The 18,462-nt window shown below is 42.4% G+C and overlaps 1 protein-coding gene across 2 annotated transcripts in view; it reads right to left on the bottom strand.

The window, feature by feature from the left end:
• The window catches only part of IL5RA (interleukin 5 receptor subunit alpha), a 35,582-nt gene that overhangs the window by 11,712 nt on the left and 5,408 nt on the right, over window positions 1-18,462 (bottom strand). For both annotated transcript variants that reach the window (XM_039240271.1, XM_039240272.1), the window contains exons 3-9: window positions 18,288-18,372; window positions 16,717-16,862; window positions 15,781-15,919; window positions 12,895-13,048; window positions 12,633-12,820; window positions 10,450-10,595; window positions 7,047-7,185 (exon numbers count right to left, since the gene is read on the bottom strand). In XM_039240271.1, the coding sequence (XP_039096202.1) occupies window positions 7,047-7,185; window positions 10,450-10,595; window positions 12,633-12,820; window positions 12,895-13,048; window positions 15,781-15,919; window positions 16,717-16,862; window positions 18,288-18,360 (985 nt within the window). In that variant the 5' untranslated portion in view covers window positions 18,361-18,372. The remainder of the gene's footprint in view (window positions 1-7,046; window positions 7,186-10,449; window positions 10,596-12,632; window positions 12,821-12,894; window positions 13,049-15,780; window positions 15,920-16,716; window positions 16,863-18,287; window positions 18,373-18,462) is intronic.

Here is an 18,462-nt window from a genome sequence, read left to right as displayed (position 1 = left end):
ATGCAGCCCCTCTGGCTATAGAATTCTGTCATCCATGTGGTTCATGCTAATAACTCCTAGGAGGGTCAGTTTGATTAGGAGACTTGCTCTACCTTAAAGTGTCCATAAAAGTATGATGTTCACTGCTTCCATACTGATTTTGAACATGACTCTTGACTCAACAGTAGATTTCAAGGGAAAAGAGCTAATTAGTAAATTGATGGGAGCCTTCCAGGGAGGCAGCCCTGCTCTGTGTTAGTAACACCGGCAGGTGCTGGGAGAAGGCAAGTAGCACCAACAGGTGGCAGGTAATGGAGGGGACACCCATGTGTTAGCCCACAAAGCTGCCTGTGGTTTGTCTCTACTTGCAAGAAGGTGTGGCATCACCATGAAGGAGCACCTCCAACCAGGTCATGGGCTCTCAATGCAGGCAAAAGATGGAAGCAAACCTTATAGATAGGTGAGCTTTCCGGGGCAGCTGCCAAGGGGACTGTGGACTTTATCTGCCTTAGGGAGTAAAGGAAAGGGGGCAGTAAATGCAGCCACAGTGGACAAAACGTAGTAGGGTAGTCCAGGGCCCAGAGTAAAATCTATAAAACTTGCACTGTGTTCATCTCTAGAAACTGGGCTCAAGTGAACTAAAATATGGACAGGAAATGAAGACTCTACGCATGTGTGCAAATCTACAGGTTTAGGATCCACGACAGACCACTGCAGTCCCACTCATCTACATTACTCCTCCTAGGACTAGACTTGCAAGAGAATAGAGAACTTGTTGTTATTCTCTGTTTCACAGGCTTTCCACACAGCACTCCCAGGCAACCCAGAACTGTGTTTCCTGTAAGGAGCTGCTAAGCCTGTTTTGTTAACCTGCTAGCAAGCTGCATTGAAAGCTGGCTGTGCTCATAACATAAAGATAAGAAATGAAGGGGTGAAGAGGTGTAATCTTGGTTCTTTTACTTGCTACTGAGGTGACCTTGAGCAGGGTGTCCTCTCCAGCATCCACTGCCTGCTTTGTAAAATGGGGATAAGGACTGAATGAGTTGATAGAGGCAAAGTCCTTACCCAGTGCTAGTACATAGTAGGTGCTTAATAAATATTAGTTATAATAATTAGACATATTTGTATGAGGAATGAAGAATCTAGATGATTTTCCTAAATCATCAAAGGAAGACTAAAATTCAAGTGCTGCCAGAATCCTCAGAATGCAGAGTAATAAGCTCTGCCCTGGAGGGGAAAGGAACACACCAAACAATCCAGATACCAGGGAAATAAGAACATAAGGCATATAGGCTTCTAACTCTCAGGGATCTATATTAACATGAAATTATTGACAACTCAGCCATAAGCTAGAAGAGTGTTACTCTTTCAGAAACCACAGCCCCCACTGCCCAGCTTCCTGCCTCAGTTTCCCCAGCTGGCACCATGACCTATGGGATGATAAAGCATTACGGAAAGAACAGGGTGGGGAATCAATCATGTGGCTATTACTTCGGTGCTCTCTTACTTGGGGCATTTCTTTAACTTCTCTGCATCTTTTTTCATGTCATCTGTAAATCCATGTAATTAGGAAAATTATTTGTTAAGATACACAAGATAACATAGGTGAACATGCCGAGCAGCATACTTGGGTCAACAATAGAGTCTCTCCTTCCTCTGAGCTGTTGTCCCATCTGATGGCCCCATCGTGGCACAGGCTTCATACATGGAAGGGCAGTGTGGGGCACCACTAGAAGTGACCATCCTTGAACACACAGTAGGAATTCCCTGCTCCTGACAGTTAGGGACAGAATCTGAAAGCTTCCCTTTAGCCCTCCTTCAGGCTACAGGGACCACCCAAGGGGGAGGTGGTCCTGCCCACCTGCTAAGGGCAAATGGTGGGGCTGCCAGCCTTTGAAACCACAGCGGCCTGGGTTGAAGGACCCAACTGACTGAACAGACTACCATGTTCACCAACCTGAAATCCCCGATTTGCAAAGAAAACCCAGAATCCCCATATGCTCTCTCAGCATCAGGTAGGCCTGTGTGGGTTTTTCAGGTGATTAGGTCAACTATTTTTATTTTTTTCAACCAGTTAATCTCCTCCCCATGAAACCTTTAGCATTTGCAATTTTTTTTTCAAAGACCTGGGGAAACCTAATTTGGCACCTCTGCTGTGTTTCCTCTTCCTGTTTCCCATTGCTCGTTTTCTCTCTGTTTTACAGTGTGGAAATTTAAAGAGAAAGTGTATGGTGACAAAACAGAAAACAAAGGAGGAGGGAGTACAGGTGTCCAGGGTTGAGGGTGGGGCCGCAGGGTGTGCCCTCAGCTTCAGATCCAGGTGACTGGGTGATATAGGTGTTTCTTCGCATAGTCACATCCTGTGAAAGCCAAGTCCAAGGACAAAGGCAACAAGAGTTGCCTGTGGGAACCTTACTTCCATCTCCACCCAAATTCTCAAACACATCCTTGATATATTGGCCCAACCTACTTTCAGGCTGAAGGCTGGGTCACGTAGCCCCAAGAACCAGTCCCCCCACCACTGCCCCATACTGTGACAGGAAAGCTAAGGCCAGGAATTCCTCTAACTCATCTTGTAGAAAGCAATGCCTCTAAAGCCACAAGCGCCCTCTTGGCCTTGACCATCTGAGAACTGTGGGAAACTTTGCTCTATTCCTGAAGGTACAAATGCTACTTATCTCAAACCTAAAGAAATATTAAAAAAAAGAAAAAGAAGAAAATCATTTTAATTGGTACCTGGTATTGTCATGGCATAGATTCCAGCCTTCAGATAGGCCTTCACTGAGATCAGGGCAAAACCCAATCGCTGGTGTGAAGGGCAATGTCTGTGATTGTGGTTAAGACCCGTCTCTGATAAGCAGGACTCAGAAGGACTAAACATTTAACAGTGACATGGCTGGGAATTAATGCAGGATGGACTCAGTAAGGATATAGCTGAAGGGAATTTTATTTCCATGGCTTTTTTCATGCATGGCATGTGAGCTTAATGGAGAAGGGAGAAGGAGAAAGATGACGGACTAGACTGGAGGGCATGGAAGGCTTCAGTAAGACCAGGGTCAGGAGAGAAGGTTTTGGTAAACAAGAGACAGCAGAGATAAGAATTCGGAAGTTAAGAAAGTTTTAAAAAGGAGAAAGAAAGAAAGACGTGTGAAAAGTGGGAAGTCAGCTCTTAAGATAAGATGGAGAGGCCAGAGGAGGAAGGGCAGTTGATAACGAGTATTGATAAAATGAAACTGCTATTTCCATTTGAAAACAAACATGTTTGATGTGCTGGGAATCCTAGCACAGAAGGGTCCATGTGGGGCTGAGGTTCAGGGCACTTGCTGGCACTAGCCCCTCATCACCATCCCCTGTACCTCTGGGCCATCCAGGGACCTTGCCAACCCAAGCAAGCCCTGTAGTCTTTGCCTTCCTTTTCATCAGTTAAAACTTACTCTTCCTGTGTCTCACTATTTAATAACCTTGGTCTATCATGGGTTAATGAGTGAATTGAATGTCTTCCACTTCACCAATTGACTAATGTGCCATCTATTTGAGAAAATTAACCATGAATAGCCACTCCTGGGCTGTTTGATAATTACTGATTTATTTAATATCTCTGGCTCTCCATTTCCTTAAAAGAGATGGAGTTAATAATACCTGAGAAAGAGGTGATATTTGAGTCAGGCTGCTGAGTGAAAATGGAAGGGGAGGGCTCCAGGGCTCCATACATACAAGGTAGGAGAGGAGGAAGGTTGTCTCAAGGAAATGAATGTAGCGACAAAATTGCCTGATAGACTGCAAGCTGAGTATAATTATGGTTGCATCCTCGAGGGGTAAGGCAGAGCCATGCAACATGTCCCAGAGGGGCCCGGACTTCCTATTATGTTTATTAATCATCTTGATGAAAATGGAAAGTCTGCACTGATTAAATTCACTAATGATCCTAAACTGAGCAGGGGAGTAAATTCTAGAAACGATGGATTTGTAAGGTGAGTGGTAATATTAATCAGCTCATCTTATGAAAAGGGTGGCAGTAAATGAAATGGGATTTGCCATAGATAATGGCAGTGAGGCATATACCTGGGGGGGAATTATAATGAGCCTAGTTCCAAACTAGGAAGCTTGTTATTTAGGAAATAATAATGGCACGAGAGCTCTAAAGTGGAGAGTGAATAATAAATTAAAAACAAGCTCAAAATAAACTCTCATTATGGATCACAATTTCACTCTCAGCATTTTTGTGCTGGGCTCAGGGAGTGTGGAAGAACCTTGGGGTGCAGCATTGACATTTTGTAGGCAAGGAAACTGGGACCCACAGAGATTGGGCATGAGTGACTCATCAGAGGTGGCAAAACCCGGGCACACTCACTACTATGTGCCCTGCAACGGTGACACTGGAGATCGTCACTTCTGAGACTCCTACGTGTAACATCACACTCAAAGCCAGCCCTGATCACCCAGCTTGTGAGGAGTTCTCTTTCGCCATCTCTAGCTTGGGTCCTAGAGCTAGACACTGGCGGAGCAATGGCTAAAACTAAATTCCTGATTCATCTCTTACTCTGTAAGTTCTGAACTGAGCTGAACTTCAAAATTCAAATGCTCAGAAAGCAGAACTGGTTTCTTACCCTGAGTTTCTACCTTGGTTTCCACCACATTCATTTGAAATCCTTGGACAGCATTAAAGAACAAATCTCCAAAACTCAGAAGTCTCAATAATTTGGGCCTGAGTTATGTACCCTTGGGGAATAACATACATCTTTTTTTTCTTTCAATTGTCCCAATGCAAAGAATTAAAATTAACCTTTGATCACAAACATTTGATAAAAATCTTTCTAAAAATTTCCTGGGACTTCAAATGTTTCTTCTGTTTTCTTTTACTCTTGGTGAGCAAAGTGAATTTTCTTTGTGCAGAAGAAGCAGTGTTGAGGGTGGTCCTGTGTGTGCCAGGTCTGTTGAGCAGGTTGGGGCATCAACCTAAGGAGGGGGTGGGGAGGGAAGACTGGCCTTGGCAGAATTAGGAAGTGTGTGCAGTTGGTCCAGTCTTGGTTCCTTTTACCTCCTTTCCTGTGTCTGTTCCCAGGAAAGCTCCTCTGAGTCCTAGCAGGGTGATTTGGGGGACCATCCCATAAGGCTGTGCTGATTGGATGAAATTGGAAGTCCAGGAGGTGCCATTCCCCTTCACAGACTCTGCAGCTCCTCCTGGCCAGCCCCATTACTGACTCAGAATAACTCTGAATTCCTCAGGCCTCTCCTCTTGTCTCCCAGTCTTCCATGGAAATCTACCTGATGCACTCTAATCTGACTCATGTCCACAGAGCTTAATGGGTCACTGCCCAGGAATTTCCTAAAGACCCACCCATTAGCCTATGCGAATGAATTAAATAGGAAATTTTACAATGGGCCTGAAAGAAAGGTCTCCTTAAGAATGCTCTTCAAATGATCATTGAATAGCCCATAAGGAAGAGTGAGAGATAACATTCACATGCTTGACCAACCATAACCACAAAGTTAGCGTCCAGGATCCCATAATTGTTTAATTTGTTCAGCACCTTGCAGCTTGAAGATAGAAAATTCACAGCCTGTGTTTGTTATCACCTCAGAGTACTGGGTGTCCATAGACCTTTTAGGACAGAAGTGGACAGTTAAAAAACTGATAGATCTCTGTGTATACTGCAACCACACAGCCTGAGGATGTGGACATACATGGTTAAGAGCTGCGTGAGATCTACAAGAACATGGAACAGTTGAAGGAACACTGGAACCTTGGCTAGATAGCTCAGGTATAACACTCAGCTTTGATACACGTTGACTGCATAGCCTTGGACAAATTACTTCTCTCTGACTTTGCATGGGTTCCCAGGACATAGATAATATCCACCTCAATGACCTCACACCGATAACAACAGATAACATTTATTGATGGCTGTTTGCCAAATACTGCTAAATGCTTTGCATGCATTACCTTCATTAACCTTATCAACACACCTATTTTGCAGATGAGAACATAGATTTGGAAAGTTTAGGCAATTTACTTAACTCTCCGTGCTCAGCAAGTGGCAGATATGGGATTCAGACTGAGCTTGACAGAACGTAGAATCCGAACTCTGGTCGGTACGCCTTGGTGTGGTGCAGGATCCTGCAAGCTGCAGGGTCATGGCATCACATCTCCAGGTCACAGATTGCTGTCTGGAGCTGAGTGAGCCTGGGAATGTGCCCTCACTTCCATAGCCTCCATGGGGTACTCATTACCCTTCACAGACCTCACTGACAGATATGGTGATCTCCTTGCTGAGTAAACTAGTGATTTTAGTCAGAAAGGAAAACAGCTGCAGAACAGAGAAGCCTGGGCTACACCCAACCCTTCTGGTCAGTCCCCTCTGTCTGTTAGGCTGAAGGCCCAGGGATGAGTCCACATTTTGCGGACTCTGAGTTGCTTCAATTTTGGAACCTTTTTTACACAACGAAACAAAAACTTGAATTCAAAAAGTAGCTGTGGGAAAACTGTAGAGATGGAGCTTTGGTTAGTAGTTGGCAGGGGTTAGGAAAAGAAAAGCTTATGACAGAGGTTGTGTTTGTAAAGGGGCAACAGGAGGGAACCTTGTGATGGTTGCGTACACCTGCCAATGGAGTCGAATAGCATAGAGCTCAATACACAAATGTGTGCATATAAAATCGATGAAATCCAAATAAGATTTGTGGTCATTATCAATGATAATTCTAGTTGTGATCTCATACTACAGTTTTGCAAGCTGCTACCTATCCCTGGGTTAAAGTGGATGAAAGACACATGAGTTCTCTCTGTATATCTCGCAACTACATGTGAATCTACAATTATCTCAGAAAGCTTAATTATTTTTTTAAAAAAAGGATAAAAGTAGAACCAGATAATCCAAAAAAGGGGGGGGGGGCAGAGTATAGAAGTTTAGCAAGATGCTTGAACGTGTAAGCTTTGCTGACTTAATGGTAAATCTATCTCTGGTCAAAAAGGCAGTTTAGAGCCCTATGTGAATGTGTACACTTTCCAGGATTATCTGCTTTAACCATGAGGAAGGTCAGTTGATTTAAAATAAACAGAAGCTACTTACCCACATATATAGGTTGACTCCACTCACTCCAAAACCCCATCTGTCTGCACACAGAGCTCACTGTGGCTCTCACTTGAATGGAATACTTAGAAATATCATCAATTATTGAGGTGAATGTATTTGTCGTAATTTTTTCTGTCTAAATGGAGAAAAAGAGCACAATAAGACTCTCTCGATGCAAAATTTAAGTAATGCCAATTATCAGAAAAGAAGGTCATACATAAGTAATCTGACTCACTTTCATATGACCCTTTTAAAATCAACAGGACACACATGGATGAGTTGATTCTAGAATGCTTCAGTAGAGATGTGTCACAGTTACCCTTCAGGGGAAAGTGATCTTGTAACCAAAATGAATAAAAAGTCAATGGTGAGTTCTAGATGATTTATCTGGGTCCGTTTGATGTTTCCAAATGAAAAGACTGGGGTGGCTTATAGCAGAATGCATAATCCCCCTCACCTTGTCCCTCCATATTCTGTAGCCATATTACTAAATACTATTCCTTGGTTTCCATCCTATCCAGCAGGCATCGGCACGCTACAATGTGTGGGCTAGTCTGGTCGGCCATCTGTTTTTGTAGAGCCTGCAGGCTAAGAATGGTTTATATGTCTCTAAATGATTGAGAAATATCAAAAAGAGTATTTCATCACACATGAAACTGAAATTTCAGTGTCCACAAATAAATTTTTACTGGAACACACCCATGCCTATTTACATATTATCTATGGTTGCTTTTGTTCCACAATGGCAGAGCTGAGTAATTGGTACAGAAACCATATGGCCTGCTAAGTCTAAAATATCTGGCCCTTTACAACAACAACAACAAATCCTGATCCCTGATGTACAGGAAGGTCTCAAACACCTGGAGACCAGGGAAGAGGAAAAACAGAGTCAGTGAATTTAGGAAAGGCTGTGTTTGAATCCTACACCCCCAAACTACCTGCAGGGCAACTTCCTTGACCCCTCTGAGCCTCTGTTTTCTCATCTGTAAAATGGGCAAAACAGCATCTAAGCATGGGTTACTGAATTAAACGCAATTCCCTATGTAATTCCAGGTTTAAAGATGTAGTAGGTTGAACGCTACGAAAACTGCCAATAGTCAACCCATTTTTGGTGAGCAAAAACAACGTTGGTTCAATATAATAATATGTGCTTGGTAAATGCGAGTTTGCCACTAGAGCAACTAGTGGTCTGGTGTTGAAACGAGGCTATTTTCTCACAAATGAGACTTTCTCTGCCATTCTCTCTCCCGGTCATTGTCCCCACCAGGACAATCCTTTGTGCCCCAAACTAGAGATGTGACACCTGCATCTTAAATTCTTCTGGGCTTCTTTCTCCTTTATTCACCCCACCCCATGGGCACCACCTGATTTTTCTTGCTATCTTTCACTTGGACAGTTGCCACAGCCATTAACCCAACGCGCCTATGTCCACATGGCCCCTCCACCTGTGTCCAGCTTTCGTGCTGCTCCCAAAATTATTCTTCAATTTTGCAGATGTGGTCACAGTTCTGAATGAATAAAACTCTCCAATGGCTTTCAGTACCGAGGGCTATGGTTTTAAAAAGAGAAACCACTCCTTTTTTCTTTTCTTTTATTTTTTTTTCAAAATTCCAGTCATTCTGGGAGCAGTCCCAGTGTAGAATCTAGAGTTATTATTCCAATGTTGGCTTTATGTCCAGGCCGACTCAATTACTGCCACTTGGCTGAGGGAACTATGCTCTTTTAAGCCTTTGAGTTATGCCTCTGCCTAGACCCCTGCCACTTAAAGTGTGGTTGGCAGATTGGTGGGGGTCAGGAGCTGTTTATTACTGATCTGCAGTGAGGTAAATACAGAAATGGACACAATAATTTAGGGGCTTTTGTAGCAATGTGACATCCCCACAACATCCAAGCTGGTGACTGGGTGTGTCTCTGGGTATATTTGATTTTCCTAGCATTTCATTTTTACCCTATTTTCCAAAAGAAACAATTAGAAATTAAATTAGAGATCTAATTAGAAGTTAAAAACTAAAATAAAGAAATCTAGCCTTTTAGCATTGGTATTTCGGGGATCACTGGCTACACACTACCCATCTTTTGTGATTTCACTCAGTTCTTCTCGGCGGGGGCACTAGCTGGTTCCTTTGCCCAACCCCTCTTTTGCACCCCTTGTTGGCCCTTCCTCTGAGGTAGTGAGTGTGTCCACTAGACTAGGCCTCTCGATGGCAGAGCCAGTATCTTATCTTTCTTTACCTCCCACCTGGAAACCAATTTGTAAATATTTGTTGCATCAGATCGGAAGGAATTGAATTGGCTTTGCCTTCTATCAGTGAGACATGGGTTGTTAAACCCCACTTCCCTAGAGCTTTGCCAACTTGGTGACTTTGGGCAAGTGGCTTAATCTCTGCCTCACTTTCCTGTGTAATGGGGATGATAATTACTTAATGGAGTTACTGGGAAGATGGAATAAATTAGCATAATAAAGTTGGACACATAGTTGAAGTTTCATAAAAACTGGCTTTCCTTTCAGTTTCTGTCCCTTGAACTTTTTGTGCATTAATGCTAAAGAGTATATTTCAGTTGTGGTGAAACACATAAACATAAAATTTACCATCTGAACTACGTGAGCACATTCGCACTGCTGTGCACCCAGTCTCCGGCACGCTTTCGTCCTGCAATACCGAAACTCTACTCATTGAACAACAGCTCCCCCCAGGCCCCTTCCTCCCAGCTCCGGGAAACCACCATTCTGCTTTCTGTCTTTCTGAATTTGACTACTCTTGGTGTGCCGTATATGTGCGACCCTACAGTATTTGTCTTTTTGTGACTGGTTTATTTCACTTAACATCGTGTCCTCAAGGTTCATCCAGGTAGTAGTGTGTGTCAGAATCCCCTTCCTTCTAACGGCTGAACAGTAGTGCCTTATGTGTCTAGTCTACATCACAGTTTGTTTATCCATTCGTCATCTGTCAGTGGGCACTTGGGTTGTTTCTTCCTTTTGGCTCTTGTGAATAATGCTGCTATGAACAGGGACGTACAAATTTCACTTTGCGACCCTGCTTACAATTCTTTGGGATACATACCAAGACGTGGAATTGGTAGAATCTATGATAAATTTATTTTTGATTTTTTGAGAAACTGCCATGCTGTTTTCCATAGGGGCTGCAACATTTTATATTTGCACCAAAAGTAGTGCAAATGTGTTTTTATGTGATCCTTTGTGTTATTTTGAACCAAAAGTATGTCCATTCAAGACAAAAAGCCAGTAAAGCTTGGTTTATTTTTACAAAACTTGGGTAGATATAAGTTACCTTTGACCTTGTCAGTTTCAAGCTGTAACCACAGCTCTTACTGAATATAATTTTTTAAATGTTTCTAAGAGAATGCTATCATCAAATATTGGAATGATCTGAAGAATTACCTGGGAATAATTTTTCCTTGTGTTGTAAATTTTCACTTCATATTCAAAGCAGTGAATTGGAAAGGCAGAAACTGGTTTTTCCCACTGAATTGAAAGACGCAGTCCTTCAGTCTCTGCTGTGACATTCACTGGAGGATTAACGCGATCTAGGTTAGAGAATGAAAGGTCAGTGATCTGGGCTGATAAATCCAACCCACTCACACTCCCCAAGGCATTTCTAAGATACAACCGTCTCAAGTATCTACCTTCAGGATTTAATTAACTAATCTCCAAGTCCGAGGACCCCAGTGGCTCACAGATGACTCCCATAGTTATAGCACCTAAGAGATCCCTCCTCTAATCTTAAAGCATTCCTCTTCCAAATGGCATTGAAGGGTTGAGTCCCCTGGCTGTTCAGCTCATTGCAAGACCCATCACAGCATCCCCGCTTCTCAAGCTGGATCGAACTAGGTAAACCTGACCCTAGAGACAAACCCTGAAGCTTCCACCAAGCCCTGCCTCTACTGAGCAGGTGTGTGGCTCTGGGTAAGAATTTCCTCATTCTGAGCCTCGGTTTTGTTTCATTTTATCTTGTTTTGATTTGTTTGGGGGTGGGGATGGAGTGGGAAGGTTCAATTTTCTCTGCATAAAAAGGATGGGCGACATTTGTCTAACAATTCTAGAGTTCTTTCTCCTGAGTAATCACTTGATTATCTTATAGCCTTGTGATGTGGGCGGACATGATTTTTAAGCAATGCTCTCATCTCAGGCTCTGTGACTTAGATCTCATAATGATCGAATCATAGGGACAATCTAAGAATGGGACCTATTGGTTCCAGAGCCTGCCATTCCCTAAGCAGAAAAAATTTTAACCAAGAATGTATTTCTTTTAGTAACATGAGGAATTTCTCTCAAAGAAATGAAAATCATACAGGAAAATGAATTTCTGTGGTCTGTATCAGGTTGCACCCACTTTCATATTAGTATTGTTTCCCATGCCCTCCTCAGCATTTTTTATTATTTATTTTTAGAAAAGTGACATAGTTAGGTCATCTGAGAAATAGACTGTTGAATAGAATTACATAACCTCTTTAGTGAGATAGTTCCTTAAAGTTACATACTTCATTTGATAGAGATATAGATAAATCATGTCCCTTTCAATAATACCTTGTGTATTTATAAGTATGTGTAATTACCAGGCATTGTTCTAAGCACTGTAGAGATATTAACACACTTAATTCTCACAAAAATCTTGCAGGAAATATTAATTTATCCCCATTTCTTTCTGATGAGAAGACCGAGGTACAGAGGAATGACTAACTTGTCTACAGTCCCTCTAGTCAGTGGAGGAGCAAAGACCCAAGCCAAGGCAGCCTGACTCCACAGCCCATGCCCATAAATATGCTACCACTGAAATCTTGGGTGTTAGTTAACAAGAATGCTACATGAAAGACTCCTGATGAGCTTCATGAATACAAGCATCTAGGATGAAGGAGACTACAGTATATCTATTTTGTGAATGGAGCCAATGAAACCTTAAATAATATGTTGAGATCTGAGAATCCTATGCTGAGAGAGACATTTTAGGACCACCCAGAGGAGACAGACCACCATGGCAAAGGGTCCTAAGGGGAAAGCATGAGGAATTCGGGGTGGGAAGCTTGGGGAAGAGAAAGCTCAGGATGAGAAAGCTTGCCATCTTTTGCTAGCTCTGAGACCATCTTGTGGGGAAAGGGATGAGAATTATTTGGAGGTACCACTCTATTGCAGCACCAGTGGGTAGAAACTTCATGAAATGAGTCAGAGGTAAGAGATGAAAGAATGCTCCCTTCAGCAGTGGGTTCACATTCCCTGGTTGAGTGATTCTCACATGGGAGAGATTCTGTTCCCCATGGGACACTTAGAAATGTTGGGAGACATTTTGTTGTCACAACTGTGGGGAGGGTACTACTGGTCTACTAGGAAGAGAGGAGGGATGCTGTTAAAAATCCTGCAAGGCACGGGACAGGCTCCCACAAAACAGTTATCCAACCAAAATGTTCAGTATTGCTGAGGTCGAGAAAGCTTGCCCCTATGCTTGTCAGGCAGGGGACAGATAACCACTTAGCATAGGAAAATTAGTCAAACGATGTGATCTTTATAATCCCTTCAAAGCTGAGATTCTACAATTTGGTTATTCCAGCTTTGAGTTAAGTCTACCTTACCAATTTCATGAAGAGCAAACAGCTGATCAAAAGGCTTGATTGTAGCATGCTTGCTTGAGCCATTAGCATGCACTGCGAGTGGCTCACTCCCTCTGCTACTGATAAAAGTCCTTGGAAACCAGCATGCAGTATTTCTGTTCAGGGAATCTTTCCTGTACTCCTGGCATTCTTCGGTCCAGGAGCCATACCTAAATCGAAACACTCATAAGTTTTTAAGACTATAGGAAATGGTGTATTTGCATAAGTAACAACAGGTACTCACCTATAGTAGAGGAAATACTGTGTATCCTCAGGGGCATCCTTGCCGGCTAGCCAGCTGCAGTGAAGAGAAACTTGGTATGGCCTTAACGGAGTACGATTATTCACTGTGGTGTTTGTGGTACAGGTTAAATTCATGATTGAGGTTTCAGGAGACCCTAGATGACCAATAAGATGGTCAAAAATAAGAACAAAACATTGTCATGACAGTGTTTAAAATTTTGTACTTCCTCTGAAACTATATTGACAGGGGACATCTCACCATGAAAAGTAAGTAATTGTTAGCACAAATTTATAGATATCTATTTGTGAAGGACCAGCTCCCTGGGGGATGAAGCTAGGATTATAAAGCCTGAGTTTCTGACATTCAAAAACTTCTGTCTGGGGCATGTGGGTGGCTCAATCTGTTAAGCCTCTGACTTTGGCTCAGGTCTTGATCTTGCAGTTTGTGAGTTCAAGCCCCACATTGGGCTCCACACTGACAGCTCAGAGCCTGGAGCCTGCTTTGGATTCTGTGCCTCTCTCTCTATCTGTCCCTCCCCTGCTTGTTCATTCTCTCCCTTTCTCTCTCTCTCTCTCTCTCTCTCTCTGTCTCTCAAAAATTAATTAATTAATAATTATTATTTTAAAAATACCTTCTGGCTACTTGGGGCTAAGGGGTATATATGTGTGATATATAACAATAGATTGTCATTCAGAGCTTGGTGTCCAGCAACCTTGGTCTTCTAATAACACATCTTTCACATGTGACACTTTGAACCCCACTCTTCTGGGCCTCAACCTTTGCAACTGTAAATGAGAGAGTTGGGAGAGGAATGTCTCCAGAGCCACTTCCATCCTAGAATCATGGGAGTCATTGGGCTGCACGCAAATGTGTCGTCAATAACACAGATTGCTGCCCAGAAGGAAATGGGTTCTGGCAACACAGCATAATAACAACTCCTCTTCGGAGACGCCGCACACTCACATATTGAAGGCCACTTCAGCATGCAAAGATATTAGGGAATCTTGTGATTTTCCACCAAACCAATTATGTTCCTTTCCCCCAGGATTTCCAAAGATTATTTGGCGGGAAAGCCTTGTTTTCATTTCAAACTGCATTGTCAGCACATTAACAGGTGCTGTTCAGAACACACCGTGTTGACCCTGGCCTTGTGGTTGCTCAGAGGAGGGAAGGAGCACATTGGGCTGAGGGTCCAAGAGGACCTCATCAAAGTGAGAGCCTTTTGATTGAATCTCAAATGACAGAGGGGGTCTCATTCGCTTAGTTTAAGTCAATTGTATGATGAATTTATCACTGCCGGCCAGTGTAGTTCGAGGAGAAGACTGCAGTGAACTTAGACAAAAGGGACATTGGCTACTTTGTATTATTACCACGCACTGTCAGAGATGTTCCTTTCTATATATCCATATACAACAAACATGCATAGATTTATGTATATGCCTTGTAGAAAATGTACTGTCCATGCACTAAATGACCGGATGCTCCAAGCCCAAAGCATCCTTTAGAGTCTCCGCCCATCTGTTTGTCTCCCAGCTCTCTTCCAAGGAATTATTTGGTATGAATTCAGTTTGGTTCAAGGGAGAATCAACTGTGCATTAGTGTCAACGTATAGTGTCATGCTCAGAGAATAATTAGAATTGCAGAAATCTCATTCTGAAGGACGCATTACTGGTAGAGTCCTGTTACTTACTGAGGTGTGAAAAAGTAGTTTAAGGTAAGACACACAAAGGTCTGTATCCTGAGTCTCCTGTGGATCACTGTCTGTACTCGGAATCAAGGCCATTGTGAATTGGCTGCCAAATGGTCTAGGCCACGTGTTATGATGAATAAATGGGCAGACCTTTATAATGCTGCTCTCAGCCACACACGAAGTTCAGGAGGTGTGTGGCTTTTTCATTCAGGGATGTGACAAGACAGTGGTTGAACGATGATGACCCATGGGCCAGACTGGCTAAGACAACTGTCATACCCCGGGACTTGGTGAACCTTCTCTACTTTCTCTGGTGTGTGTTTCCAAGGGTTTCATCATGAGTATCACTGATTCTAAGTATTAGACACCCCAGCTTTCCTCCAAAGGACAGTATAGAGATAGTGGGAGCTGTCTCCTTTCTTCATGGCAGGTTGTTCAGTCTTGTGGCTTCTATGAAGCATCAGCTTTCTTCAATTTGTATGTAAAGTCATAGAATCCAGAACTACACACACACACACACACACACACACGCACACGCACACACATACACACACACACACACCTTGTTCTCCTGGCTGTAATAAAGCATGAGACACTGTCCCCGCTCCCAACAGGCTCATAGTCAAAGGGGGCAGGATCTAAATCTATTTATTTGTGAAAGATAATGTCATATGTGCCAAATGAGTAACACAGCCCATGAATGGGTTCTGGGGAGGAAGAACATTCTTCAGTGTATATAGGATGCAAAGTGAAAAGGCTTTATAGAGGAGGTAAGACTCGATCTGGGCTTGGACGTGGGAAGGATTCATATGGGCTTGAATCCAGGAAAGCAAAGCCTCCAAAGCAAGAATGAGCTGTTGTGTGGGGGTCAAGTTTAGAAAACTGGCTGAGAAAAACAGAGGACTCACGTAGGGTGTGGTTGGAAATGTCTTAGACCTGACTGGCCCTGATTCCATGTTGAGCCTGTGACTTGAAGCAAGGCAGTTAGAAGTGTAAGCTAGGTCTGCAGGGATGCAGCACATGGGATTGGAGGGTTATGACATTAAGACGTGACCACAGCCTCAGGACGTTAACGAGGAGGTAGAATACCTCACAGGAACTGCTGACTGACTACAGAAAAGAAAAGTCAGTTGTCCAACTTCACTGTATCTGCAAAGTCAGGAATCCAACGCAAGGCTGTTAGGAGCCTGCCTTACCAGGTGGGGCTTTAAGCTCAGCAGAAACCCAGCTGCTTGCTGGGAGGGGCTGGCCGTTCCAGGGGACCGTCTGCACACTTGCTGAGAAGCCTTTATGAAGAACGGTTACACGTTTGCTTTCAGTGTTCCTGGTTTCATACTAAAAATAAACCCCACAAATCATGATACATAAAAGGGAAAGAGCATTAAGAGAGCTATTTTAATCCAATAGCCATTTTCTTCCACTTTTTAAATGGCACATAAATAAAATGCAATTAAGTAGTTTGGCTAGATAAAAATAATTAGGCCCATGGTTTCATAGGTACAGATGTGCTTATCCCCAAACTCATCGAGTGATGCAGATATGCACAGCTTTTTTTGCACACCTTTTGTCTCTCAACAAAGTCTGATTTTAAAAAATGAGAGCCTCCTTGGGATTCTTTCTCTGCCTCTCCCCCACTTCGAGTGTCTCTGTCTCCCTCAAACAAACTTTTAAAAAGTACAATAATAGGAGAATTCCTCAATGATACATGAAGACATTCCTATGAGAACAAAATACTATAATTAAGGCACACATTTACTACAACCATCATTTCTAGTCCCAGTCTCTTCCCCAGAGGTAACTTTCTAAAGGAAAATTCTCTAGAATTCTGTATTGACTGAAAAAAATAGTTACTACTGTTTCTCTCTGTTTGATTTTACTGCACACCTCCTAGGTATCAGATGCCTTAACATATGCCCCGCAGTGGGTTACCCCAAAATTGCATCTCTCAGACCTAGAGTGGCCCAAGGTTGCCCAGATTTAAACTTGGCCTCTGTGGGCACAAACTCACAAACTCCGTGAGTGAGTTTCTCTTCTCCCTCCTCCCCTTTTTGTTGAATTCCATTCAATAGGGAAAATGCAGTCAAAATGAAAATTTGCCTCTAAAGAAAGACGCCGTCAGAACAAATACTTACATCTTCTTCTTGTGGAGCATTTATTCTCACGTGATAGCCTAGCTCTATATTCGTTGGCTCTTGATCGGGATTTGATTCCCAATGCAAAAGAACTTGCGAAAGGCCAGTAACTTTGATGGTGAAGTTGGTAGGTGGGAGAAGTGAAGCTGTTAATTAAAAGGACCAACGTGATATTCAATTGTATGGACATAGCAGTTTAAATTTTAAAAACATTTTATTGTACAGTACAGGATTGTATGATTATTAGAATAAAGAAAACTGAAATAATTTTGGAAAAAGTTGCTTTAAAACTGCTTTTAACTCTGTATCTTTCTAATTTTGCCCAAGTGTTTACCTAACATATAGGCATTTTACCGAAATATGAGTATCTTAGTATTCATTATAACCATACTTTTCAAACTGAGGGCCATTTATCTATTAATTGGGAAAACTTATTGGTGTGTGGCTAGAATTTTCTGTAATGACATGTAAGAAAATAGAATAGAAAATATCACGGTGCTTGAAATATAATTACTATTTCGTGAACCTCTTGTTTCTACTATATGAAGCTACTTCAATATTTGTGTATGCACTGGTTCATGATGTAAAATGAATTTATTTCTCATTATGAATCAAAGTCAAAAAATTTGACATGTAGAGAAAACAGCGTTCTTTTTTTCGTTAATGAACCACTCTGTTTTCAAAATAAAAGCTTTCCTTTAAATTACACAATCAGGGGCGCCTGGGTGGCTTAGTCGGTTAAGCAACCGACTTTCGCTTAGGTCATGATCTCGCGGTTCGTGGGTTCGAGCCCCGCGTCGGGCTCTGTGCTGACTGCCAGCTCAGAGCCTGGAGCCTGTTTCAGTCTGTGACTCCCTCTCTCTCTGACCCTCCCCTGCTCACGCTGTCTCTCTCTCTCTCTCCTAAAAATAAATAAAACATTAAAAAAAATTAAAAAAAAATAAATTACACAATCAATGCCCGTTCATTTTTGAAATTTGGGAAAGCGCAGGTGAGCAAAAAACAAAATTACCTATAATCCTGCAACTGAGAATAGTGTTCATGTGTGAGATAACTTGTGGTTAGTGGCTACTATACTGGACAACGTGTATATAGAACAGTGTCATTATCATAGAAAATTGTCTTAGACAACACTACATAGGGACCATGTGACAATTTTCTTCTCTTAGACTCTCAGTGTGGCAAAAACATGGATCAGCAAGTTTCTGAACCGCACAAGGTGGAAGTTTTTTATTCTTTGGTTATGAGGACTTGTAACCATCCCCTTGCATGGGATAACATTCCACGTGTGGTCACCAGCTCCGGCTTTATTCCATAGAGCCGCATAGTGCCCGTACACCGCACCCGGAGTATGGTTCCTCCTGGAGCATAACATTTGTGTTCCAGTCAACTTTGCTCTCTTAAAGTATGGCATGTTTAAAGAGTTTGTATTCCGATGTGAATAGATATTCTCCTTTAAAAAAATCCACACAGAATTTCCTAATAGAGGATTATTTGGGAGAACATAATGCCATCATTTTGGTAATGCATTATTTTCCAAGAAACACTAGAATTTAATAGATGGTACCCACGTTTTTTATCAGCAAGTGAGCCAGCTCTCAGTATCACCGTAGCCCCCAGGAGAATCAGTAATGCAGGTGCCATAATAATCACATCCTACAGGAAACAGAAAGACGAAGATCCAAATCACCACCCAGTGCCATTTTTAGGAAAAACTGGCAGCTACCTTTTAACGTAAAATGTAGC

Source organism: Hyaena hyaena, unplaced genomic scaffold (genome assembly GCF_003009895.1).
Source record: "Hyaena hyaena isolate Hyena2069 unplaced genomic scaffold, ASM300989v1 scaffold_172, whole genome shotgun sequence".
In the NCBI taxonomy this organism is placed as follows: Eukaryota; Metazoa; Chordata; class Mammalia; order Carnivora; family Hyaenidae; genus Hyaena; species Hyaena hyaena.
This window is presented reverse-complemented; position numbering and strand designations above follow the sequence as displayed.